The sequence below is a fragment of the Sorex fumeus genome, unplaced genomic scaffold, assembly GCF_029834395.1.
Source record: "Sorex fumeus unplaced genomic scaffold, SorFum_2.1 ptg000013l, whole genome shotgun sequence".
Lineage (NCBI taxonomy): Eukaryota > Metazoa > Chordata > Mammalia > Eulipotyphla > Soricidae > Sorex > Sorex fumeus.
Window position 1 is genome coordinate 28186403 of NW_026606070.1, and position 12006 is coordinate 28198408.

Genomic DNA, 12006 nt, shown 5'->3' on the forward strand with positions numbered 1-12006 from the left:
CTTCTTAATTTTAATGATCAGACTTGTTCTGGAGAAATAACTCAAGTCTACAAAGGAAGGGAAATGAAAAAAAGAAACCAAACAAGTTTTGTTTTTCCTCTATCTTAAAAACATTTTGAAATTTACATCTGAGCTAGGGATAAAGGTCGGTCATGCATGAGGTAAGAAATGAAAAGTACGCTCTACTGGGAAAGTATGGTACAAGTGAGGTTTCCAACCCCCCAGCACTCTAACCAGTCCCTAGCCTGCCCCCAGATTTGTGATTATTACTTCAGCACGTTTATGATGTACTCTCATTGTCTTCATCCTTCTCCCTGGCCCCACACTCTACCGCCTACCAGAATGAGGAGCACAGGGTGGGGCTGGTGCAGTGCTAACAGTGGCCATGCTGCCCGTGGAAGGCTGTGAGTCTGATCCCTGGTGCTGTGTGAGTCAGCGGAGGTCTTGGCAGCTGTCAGGGATCCCACGTGCCTTCCAGCCACACCATTGCTAGGTGGGCGTGAGCTCCACAACCAAAGGGGGACAAACCAGGACGAGTACCATGGCCAGCTGGCCCCTGGGCGAGCATGAGTGTGAGCACCACGGTAGCCCCTGGGGAGCACTACACCTAGGGGAGTGTGGCCCTGGGTGAAGAGCAAGGTTTAGTGAGCTCCACAACGCAGTGTGTGGCCACTGGCAAGCACTGCAATGAACTGTGTGAGCGTTGAGCCCTGTGTGTGACTCCAGGTCACTGCCACGAGACAGGGAAATGCCAACCACGATTAAAAGAAATGAGAGAAAAATCAAGTACACACAGTATCTAGCAGTGTCTCTGTGCACCGGCAGCTTCTGTTCCTGAATTGCTCCTTATTCCGCATCCACATGAGATGGAAGTAACTCTTACATTATCCTCGGGTATGCTGAGGCACGCAAGCTCAAAAGTAGAGAAAAATGTACCAAGTGAAAATATACTCACATTGAGCTTTTCAAGAGGCTGCCCTAACGAGTAAATGACATAAGACTGAAGGTGGTCTGTGTATTTTTGTTTGGCTTCTTTTTTCTCATTTTCCAGACAGGAAATTTTCAAACGAGAAAGTGTTGCAAAAATATGGTGAAAGTTTTCCATCATAACAACATCTCTGGGAGTCTTCTGGCTTTCATTTGCGACTTTCTCCACTAAGATAAAACAAAAAACATAGTATCATCCTGATAATGAGTATAACCATATCCAGTTATTCAAATATGTGTGTGGCTGGTTTTCTTTATTTGTTTGAAAAGTACATTTATGGAAATACAGGATCTCCACAGCTACCTAAACCTTATTAAAAATCATTCTAAAATAGTTTGTGTATTTATGGAAACGATCTGCAATAAAAATGGCTTTCAAATTGGTGGGGAAAGGATATGTCTGTTAGGACAACCAGACTTTTTTTTTTTTGCTTTTTGGGTCATACCCAGCGATGCTCAGGGGTTACTCCTGGTGCATGCACTCAAGAATTACTCCTGGCTGTGCTGGGGGACCATATGGGATGCTGGGAATTAAACCTAGGTCGGCCCCGTGCAAGGCAAATGCCCTACTTGCTGGGCTATCGCTCCAGCCCCAGGACAACCAGACTTTAAAAACACAAAATTTGTCTTCTTATTCAAACAAATTCTAAATGTGAAATGGATGAAAAAAATGGATATAATCATCAGTTGTAAGGAAGATAAAGCCAGTTTAAAGAAATTTTTGTGACAGCGTGACATTTCTAGGAAGGAACCAAAATTCAGAACTTATAAAAGGGAAAGAGATTAAATGAACAAATCTGAAAACTCTCACCCTGCAAAAAATGCCATAAGATAAATCAATTTATAGTTTAGTATCTGATAAAAATGAAAGGGTCAACAGCACCTAGTAATATTCAGCAATGGTGCAGGTATGATGGAACCTTTCTCCAACTGCTCACATAGTCCTATGGATACTGCTCTATTGCATGTCGGTAAAAGCCTTGAGGAATATACAAACATTTTGCTTTGCTAATTCCGTTTCTAATAATGACCCTAAGGAAATCATTGAATAAGTATACAAAAAGATATATTGAAGAATATATAAAGAAATAGAAAACAAGCTAAACTATTACTAAAGAATTTGGTAAGTAAAAATTCACTCCGCTGTCACTGTCCTCCCGTTGTTCATCGACTTGCTCTAACGGGCCCAGTAACATCTCCATCCTGAGACTTTGTTGTTACTGTGTTTGGCATATTGAACACGTCACGGGGAGCTTGCCAGGCTTTGCCATACGGGCGAGATACTCTTGGTAGCTTGCGGGGCTCTCCAAGAAGGGCGGAGGAATTGAACTTGGGTTGGCCATGTTGGCCACTTACAAGTCAAACGCCCTACTCGCTGTGCTATCACTCCAGTCCAAGTAAAAAATAACATACGAAATAATGTGCAATCATAAAAACTCGATCACAGCTGTCACTGTCCTCCCATTGTTCATCGATTTTGCTCAAGTGGTCCCAGTAACATTGTGAGACTTGTTGTTACTGTGTTCAGCATATCGGATATATCATGGGTAGCTTGCCAGGCTTTGTCATGCAGGCGAGATACTCTTGGTAGCTTGCCAGGCTCTCTGAGAGGGGCGGAGGAATCGAACCTGGGTCAACCGGGTATGCTGCATGCAAGGCAAACGCCCTATCCGCTGTGCTATTGCTCCAGCCCCTGATCACAGCTATATTTATTTATTTAATGGTTTGGGGGCCACACTTGATGATGATAAGGGATTACTCCTGGCTCTGTACTCAGGAATCAGTCCTTGCAGTGTTTGGGGGACCATATGGGATACCAAGATTGAACCTGGGTCAGCTGCGTGCAAGGCTAATTGTCCTACCCACTGTACTACTGCTCTGGTCCCCACAGCTATTGTTACTAATTGACTAGAACAGTCACTATATAATAGATCTGGCAAGTTCCAAACAACACGTAAGATTGTGTGTGTGTGTGTGTGTGTGTGTGTGTGTGAGGAGGGCTGGTTTGGGGCAAGGCAAGAGCCTTAACCCCAGTACTACCATCTCTCCAGCTCTAAGACTCATATATGTAAATGACATTTTGAAATGTTTGGAAGATGATGATGAAACAAAAACTGAACATGGGAGATTACATATTACATATAACTGAACATGGGAGATTACATATTACCTCTGTTTTCTTCTTGTTTAAAATTTGCTTTCTGATTTTTGGGTGTGTGGGATGAGCATATATGATTTTACAATCAGAAAAAGCAAAGCTAGTTTGAATATAATTTATGTCAAGCATACTAAAGAAATACCAATTTAATCAAGTAATTTAGCTATCGTTAATATTGCTTCCACTAAAAACATTATATGTAAATAAGATGATCCCACTTCCTGCCAATTTCTTCAGCTGTTAACATTTCTGAATATTATACAAGTCATTTAATTTCAAATTAAATGATTTATCCACACTGTTTCTGTAAATGAATTGTTGGATTTGACACAAAAATATACTAAGAGTATGTTAGCATTAATCTACTTTAATGATAGCAAAAAAGAGGGCCAAAAAAAGTGGATTGATTTGCTAAAGGTTACACAGATGTCACTGCAGAAGCCTGCAGAAATGCAAATGTAATCTAGAAGGTCATTTCCTTGCGTTTATTTTAGGGGTCCAGGGAGAAGGTAAAGCATCTGCCTTGCCAGCATGGACCATGTTTGATTCCCAGCACCAGCCTACAAGCCCAAGTACAATCTCAGTAGCTCTGCTGGGGATCCCCAGTGGATGACAAAGTGCCATCCACTGTGTTGGCTGCACACCAACCTGGTATGTGAGAGCAAAGCAACTCACATGTATGCATCTCAGTGAGGCATGTGATCCCAGCAAGCATGTGTGCGAGTATCACAACAAAGGGAGTCGAGCACCACAACCATAACCACATAAAGGGGAGGGGAGAAGATAGAAATATATAAATTTAAAGAACTATAATTTTGCCTGATGGCAAATCCACATGAACCCTAAAATGTAAGTGGCTCCCGATGAAAATGAACAATTTTATGTACTACTGGGCCCGCTCGAGCAAATCAATGAACAAAGGGAGAATAGTGACAGTGACAATGACTGTTCTTTCAAAGGTTTTAAATTTCACAATGCTTTAATAAACCACATAACATTTAAACTATTAAGTATCGGAAATGATGACCTCATAAGACTTGATCCCACTTTCTGAGTTACTAGAATGTAACAACTTACCCCTGCAAAATCCTTGGGATTTAACAAAAGCTTACCATTAACAAACACACCCCTGATTAGTTTAGTATATGCTTTATCGAGATCCCCACGACGCTCTGCGTTTTTAAAGATAGACTCTGCAAGTCCTGCAAACTCTTCAAATTCAGCAACAAATGGAAGGATTCCAACTTTACTCTTCTTAGAGATTTTTACTTCTTCCATTTGCCTTATTTGGTTACTCTGGGTTAAGCAGAAAGCAAGGGAGAAAGTAACATATGGTTATTAGCAAAAGTATGTTATCACTGAGAGAGACAATTTAGTGCCTAGAACATTTTAGATACTAACTGAATGAAGATTAAAAAAAAATAGGGATAACTAAGATAAATCATTTCTGTATGTTATAAATTATATTAAAAAAATCAGCCCAAAGGGGGAAAACAAATTATTTAAAGCAATATACAATCCAAGCTTATGAATCACAAGTTTTTGTGTAAACTAAGAACAATAAACATTTCTATCATTATGAAAGCAAGGTAGCAAGATACTAGAACATATAAGATCACTAGGTTTCTTCTGGTTGGGGGCCAAATGGTGAAGTGTGGAAGCAACAGACACTTCCACTTCTCAATGAGAAGGGAGAAGGAGAATGGGCACTTCTACTGCAGATTTGCATTCAATAGCCTTCCATGTTTCTGTTCATCTAAATTAGTTCAGCAGGGTACTACATACAATGGAAACCGAGAACTCAGCCTCCAGTAGCTCTCCCTTGTCCTCTGAGCTACCAGCTTCTCATTAGACTTTGCAGGTTTCTAACTACCTCTGCAGATGTGCAAAAAAAGATGTATTTTAAATGGTCAAATTTAAAAGCTTTTCAAACACCCAGGGTAAGGTCATTAGGAAGGGATAAGAGGACTAACTAGCCTAGTGAGGGGATGCTTAAGTTTTTACAATAGATAGATTATTTTTATACTTTGCAAAAATCTATTTTTAATGTATATGAAAAATTGACCATCTTTATTTTTATCATCCACTTTTATAGAATGGGCTGGAGTGATAGCACAGCATAGGGCATTTGCCTTACAAGCGGCCAACATGGCCGATCCGAGTTCGATTCCTCCGCCCCTCTCGGAGAGCCCGGCAAGCTACTAAGAGTATCTCGCCCGCATGGCAGAGCCTGGCAAGCTACCCGTGATGTATTCGATATGCCAAACACAGTAACGACAAAGTCTCCAATGGAGACGTTACTGGGCCCGCTCGAGCAAAACGATGAACAACGGGAGGACCGTGACCATGACTTTATAGAATAAGACAGAACTTAAGAGATTACATAGTGTATAATTGCTAACGGTTTATTTCATACTACAAGGAAAAAATAATAAATGCTGGCAGTAATGATAAGCATAATTTATCCCTTTTTTGGGTAGTCATTGTATTGGGGTGACACCCAGCTGTGCAAGGGGCTTTCTCCTACAATCTGTGGTGCCAGGGATCAACAAGTTCAGTTGTATGCAAAGACAGTACTTTACCTGCTATGCCATACTCTTTCTCTGGCCCTCTTTATTTTGCATAATTTTTGCTTAAAGCAATACAACTACTCACAAAGTTACTAAACTCATCATTATAATAGTCAAAATAATCCAACTGATTTTATTAGAACATATTAATAGAAAATATAAGCCAAGTTATAATTATTTCATCACACCTATGATCATCAGTAAACTGAAATTTCAGCTACTTAGTGATCCCTTTAGCAGCTGCTACTTCACTTACTCCAGATAGAACAGATAAACAACAGCAGTCGACACCCTGCTTTCAGGTGATGCTGAACAGTAGGGCCCACAGTAGGGCCACAATGGAAGCTACAAATCACCTAATTTCATTAATTGTTTTTGGCAACAACTGAAATTGCAAATTACTGAAAAAACAACAACAAAAAAGAACTTACAATGCATTTGTCAAAGTTTCTTTTGACAGTGACCAAAACATTTCCCAGTGTAGTACTTAGGAAAGAGGCAGGATCCACGTTCTGTGCAGTCCATACGTGATGACTCATTTTGACTAGCATGTAAAGGGAGTTAAAGCTATCAATTTTGTCACCTAGTGCAATTAGATTATTCAGTTCTGGCTCAATGCAGCGAAATATTTTAATCATCATCTGACGGATCATGTCTTTCCTGTATCAGAAAACATATAAAACACCTGAAGTTATTAGAGGCTCCAGGCGCATTCACTTTTAGCTTGAATCTTTTGGGTATGTACTGAAGACTAAGATGTGCTCTTTCGATAGAGAATGTCCCAATGTGATGAACTAATTAATAATTGTGTAGCTGTCTTTAATATATGAGGGGTTTCTTTTTTTTTTCTTTTTGGGTAACACCTGGCAATGCACAGGGGTTACTCCTGGCTCTGCACTCAGGAATTACTCCTGGCAGTGCTCGGGGGACCATATGGGATTCCTGGCGGTGATCAGGGGACCATATGGGATGCTGAGAATCAAACCTGGGTCAGCCTCGTGCAAGGCAAACGCTCCACCCACTGTGCTAACGCTCCAGCCCCTCTTTCTTTCTTTCTTTCTTTTTTTGCAGTTAACTTAGCCACTTGTGAAGCTAAGCCCTGAAATGTGCTTTATGATTTCTGGAAAACATACTGTGATCCAGTGTTATTTCCAACCATAAAACATCACAATGGAAGGTACTTTCTGTGATTAGTGGAGCAAAAAGGACCTGGCGAGCCATGAGCAGGCCTGGGTTTAATGCAGTGAAGATGTTTGGGAAGGGAACCATCTTCCCCAGAGTTCTGAGAGCCGTCAAGACGACTGACAGTCCCCTGGACCCCTTCCAGAGGTAGTACTCTTGCAGACCCCTTCTCAGAAATAGAAGACAGACTGCGGCCGACACATACTCAGATGACACGGGCAGCGGCGCGCCAGAATTATGTTGCCGTGAGAAGCTGCTGCCGTCCAGTTCCTCCACTTCACTCTGCAAAATTAATTCAGGTACACACTAAAAGACTGACCATTTGACTAGGTTACACAGCAAATGCCTGTTCAGTCCTAAAATTCCTAGGGCAGGCTACATTAAGAAAAATGATTTTTACTGACAAAAGTATAAATTTAGTAGGATGTTGTTCAATGCTTTGGGAAAATCACTGTGGGTTGAGAAGTTGTGTTTTGGGGTGAGCACACGAGGGACGGGATGTGCAGGGGGCTCAGAGAGTCTGTAGGGATGAAGGGAAGCTCAACAGAAAACATCAGGACAACCTTCAGAGGGGGGTTTTTAGAAATTTAAGGAAATCTTACCGACTATTCAGTAAGATTTGGAAGAATGCTTTCAACAATTATGACAGAAGTGGACAAGCAAGAGCATTCACCATGGGCACAGACTATAAGCAGCCCTCAACTGAAATAGTAACTTTGTGTCCCTTTTATGTTCAATCTTTCTACATTGGCTCTCTAAGGTGTACTTTCTGGACCACAAGAAATGATGCTCAGAGGCCACTCCTGGTCAAGTTTGGGAAACCATATGACTTTTGCCTGCCAAGAGAGAGGCCACCCAGGCCCTGGCCCTGTGAGATGACTTTAATTTAAAAAGCACTCTAAATGCACTCTTGGTTTGTTTTGATGCCATACACAGAGGCACCCAGGGATGGAACCCCAGCTTTCTACAGGCAGAGAACTCAGCTCTTTGTGCCGTCTCTCAGAGCCTCAATTTGCATTTTTGGAGAAAGAACACTTGTTTTAAGTTCACCAAAATATTCTAGCAAATAAGGTAAAGGTAAAGGCCCTCCCGTTGATCGTCGATTTGCTCGAGCGGGCCCAGTAACGTCTCCATTGGAGACTTTGTTGTTACTGTGTCTGGCATATCGAATACTCTCAGTAGCTTGCCGGGCTCTCCGAGAGGGGCGGAGGAATCGAACTTGGGTCAGCCATGTTGGCCGCTTGTAAGGCGAACGCCCTACCCGCAAATATCTAACATTATTTAGTTTTTTGTTGTCGTTGTTTTGCTTGGGAGGGCTTTCTCAAGATCACTCCTTGGCAGTGGTTGAGGGACCAAACATGGTGCTGGGGATCGAATCTGGCCCGGATCAGCCACACGCAAGGCAAGCATCCTACTGGCTACACTATTACTTGAGCCCTACAAATGTCTAATTATAACTTCTTTCATTTGTCACCTAAGGCACATGCTGAATAGGCATAATTACAGACACTTTACAGATGAGGAAAAAGTGGGGATTAAATAACTGGGTTAAAACTTCAAGGTCAGTTAGCAAGAAAGCCCTAAGATTCAGATTTGAAGCCTCACTTCCTGCCCTTCCTTTTTCGCTAGATCATGGTAGAAACTCAAACATCTTTTCCTTTTTAAAAATTGTATTTTTTCCCTGTTAATAATGATAAAATTACTTTTAAAACAATGTTGTTTTTTTTTTGAAAAGGAAATCAGAAGTTTTACTTCCTCCTGACCTATTTTAGATAAGTTAGGACTAAGACCATTAGGAGTATTAATCAGGTGTCAAAATTCAATCTGTTTTTCTTATCTTTTGGCAGGACAAAAATGATATTTCAAATTCTTGATTTTCCTGTCCTAATATTTGAAACAGTAGGTTAGGTACAGAATGAAATACTAGCCAATAAGTAAATGCAAGGCATACCATAGTCCCAGGCAAGTTCTGATGCTGCTGTAGTTTAAAAAATTTACTTATGAAATCTTGTTCCGCCAGACATAGGGGCTCCAGCTCACTTAGTACCTGTTCAAAGATCTGAAGAAAATCAGAATGATACTTTAGTAAAACTGGTGTTGAAATTCTCACTCAGCATTTCTTTTTTTGTTCGTTTGTTTGCTTGTTTGGGGGCAACACCTGGGCAGTGCTCAGGGCTTACTCCTGGTTCTGTGCTCAGGGATCACTCCTGGTACGGCTCAGGGACCATACATGGTGCCGAGGATCAAACCCAGGTTTGCCACAGACAAGACAAGCACTTTACCCACTGTACTATCATTCCGGCCATTGATTCACTTTTTTGCAGGAGTGATAGAGGATTTGTTTATAATCTGAATAGAACCCAAATGATAACCTCCAAGCCTGGCAGGGCAAGGCATTATTATCCAAGTGTAATGGTGCCAGAACTTTCCCCAAATAAAACTCAAAACAATTATTTATTTAAAACTTGGAGAGAGATCAACAGTGGACAAACCTTTTAAACCTATTTAATGCATTGCAGTGAACAGTGATTTCATAAAAGCTGACTTTTCCTCTTTGCTTAGTAGTTGCTCAAATAACTTACATTAAATGATACGAACACACTTAATGATTTATAAAGAAACTATAGGGATTGTTTTTTTAGGTTTAAAATTAGAAAATTAAATTTGGTTTATTCTTTAAACTTAAGAGAACCACTGAAATGACTAACACTCTAAAATGACTGACTCTCTGCTGTTAGAAAAGTGAACGCATTTAAGATATACTTGTTATTTTTACCTTATCAAATTTGGTTCTATCAGCAACATCAAGATCAGAGGCCGACATATTTCCCATATCCAACAAGGAAGACGACTGAGATCTGCGATTCCCTGAACTCTGAACACTGAGTTTATTTAGACTAGAAGTGGATCCAGTTAATTTCCCAGAACTTCCATGAAGACCTAAGAAACAACACACCGTTGAAAGCTGTGACCTTCATAAATGAAAGATCCATCTCCTAATTCTGGGCTCTCTGCCACTATCTTGGTCTTCAGTGCTCACACTGATCAGTACATATGACTACTATGGGGGACATGGTACAGAGTGTCTTTACCTTCCATTATTTGTCAATACCTTACACTATTCCCAAGTATGCTGGAAAGAGAAGCAGAACCAGACCACAGGACTGGAAGGGGCCTAAAAAAATCATACAGTCGGGGATGGAGCGATAGCTCAGCAGGTAGGGCATTTGCCTTGCATTTGGTCAACCCGGGTTTGATTCCCAGCATCCCATATGGTCCCCCAAGCAGGGGCAGGAGTAATTCCTGAGTGCAGAGCCAGGAATAACCCCTGTGCATCACTGGTGTGAACCAAAAAGGGAAAAAAAAGTATAGCTTCTGCTCTGTCCAATTCAACATAAAGTAGCCTCCACAGTAAAATAGATTATTTCTCTCGTATTTAAAGGACACTAATAAGGAAGGTTGCTGAACCTGTAGTAAACTTGCTAACAGGACTTTGCTATATTTCTAAAGAAAACTGCCATATAAAAATTACTTTTTTCCAACTTATTATAATTATGTTATTTTTGTTCTGAGGCCACACCCACCAGTGATCAGAGCTTACTCTTGGCCCTGCACTCAAGGATCACTCCTGGTTGTATTCAGGGAACAGTATATGGTTCAGGGTATTGAAGCTGGGTGAGCTACATACAAGGCAAGTGCCCTACCCGCTGACTCTATCTTTGGCTCCTGTTATTTTTTTTTCTTTTTTTCTTTTTTAACTGCACCCAGTGGTGCTCAGGGGCTGCTCCCAGTTCTGTGCTCAAAAAGTCCCTTCCTGAGGTGCTCAGGGATACTGCTGAAGATTGAATGGGCCTCCTGCATACAAAGCATTCACTCAAGTCTGTAGGTATTTCTCCAGACCCTCTATATTAAATCAATATATCAGACTAAACTATCTGAAAGTATCAGCACTTACATTCTTGCCCTACCAAAAAAAGAAAAAATCAAATTACCTATGATCCAACAATACATTCCTGGCCCCAGAAACTGCTTTTTCAAGCAGAGTTGAAGTGATTAACTATAGATCTTTAGAAACTAAACAAGGAAAAAAAAATAAAAAAGCATCCTGAAAACTTGTTATACTTAAAATACAGCTAAAATATATTACCTATATAATTAACTATAGTAACTAGGGTACTAGTGTTTTAGGTATAATAATTCTAGGTACCCACCATAGCCATGAAGAAAATATGAACAATATGGCTAAAGAATATCCTCTATACATAAAGATTTAAAGAATTTCATTTTTAAAAATAATTTACCACTGATTTACGATGCCACCAAATTTGGGAGTGCAGTCTCATCCCTTTCTGTACATTAAGATTCACTGCTACCAAAATTCAGGTGTTATTACACTATCTAAATAGTCTCTTCTGAAAGAATTCCATTTTAACAACAACAAAAAAGTGACACTTTAATTCAGAGTATAAAAGATACATTAAGCCATTTAAAAAGATTCGGAGTAATTATGTTGTGTATTATTTACTGATGGTCAGAAAGGATAAAAGAACCCACTAAGGACAAAGACAAGCTTTGGCTTGAGGCAAAAACTGACCAAATCTATAGACATTCATTGTTTCCAAACAGAACCTGAAAATAAAAGTACAAAGGTTAACTTATTTTTCTATAAATTTTTGATAAAATTGTTTTAGTACCTGCCATATATTTTAAACTAAAACAGGTAAGCTCCCCATTTCTTGGATGCGGCCGTACCATTACCATCATGTTGGTTTTCTTTTAGCAATCAATACCTGGCAACTCAACTCAGAGCAATCAGTATTTGTGGTGCATAACTTTTTTCAAGACAAACAACCAATTTCTAGACATTAAACAAACATGCATTGAGAAAACCTAATACACTAAGCATACTCACTCTCTGCTTCCTGTTTGACAGCGCTCTCTTTTCGAGGCAGTGTAGCTGTGATGGATTAGGTTGCAAGCATCAAAGACAAAGACAAGTTAATAAACTGCATTTTGCACAAACCATGCACAAGAGGAAGTTAAAGCTCTAGTTTAAAAGACACATGCAAAGAATCATGAGCATCAAGTAACAAGAGGTGCAAACATATG

At 40.2% G+C, this 12006-nt stretch overlaps 1 protein-coding gene across 7 annotated transcripts in view; it reads right to left on the reverse strand.

Annotated features, from left to right (window-relative positions):
* The window catches only part of EXOC1 (exocyst complex component 1), a 60850-nt gene that overhangs the window by 6230 nt on the left and 42614 nt on the right, over positions 1 to 12006 (reverse strand). For 4 of the 7 annotated variants that reach the window (XM_056111313.1, XM_056111312.1, XM_056111316.1 and 1 more), the window contains 7 exons: positions 11810 to 11854; positions 9674 to 9837; positions 8849 to 8956; positions 7103 to 7179; positions 6147 to 6375; positions 4258 to 4441; positions 956 to 1155 (listed from right to left, as the gene is read on the reverse strand). In XM_056111313.1, the coding sequence (XP_055967288.1) occupies positions 956 to 1155; positions 4258 to 4441; positions 6147 to 6375; positions 7103 to 7179; positions 8849 to 8956; positions 9674 to 9837; positions 11810 to 11854 (1007 nt within the window). The remainder of the gene's footprint in view (positions 1 to 955; positions 1156 to 4257; positions 4442 to 6146; positions 6376 to 7102; positions 7180 to 8848; positions 8957 to 9673; positions 9838 to 11809; positions 11855 to 12006) is intronic. The other 3 variants (XM_056111314.1, XM_056111319.1, XM_056111318.1) reach the window with 1 other exon arrangement.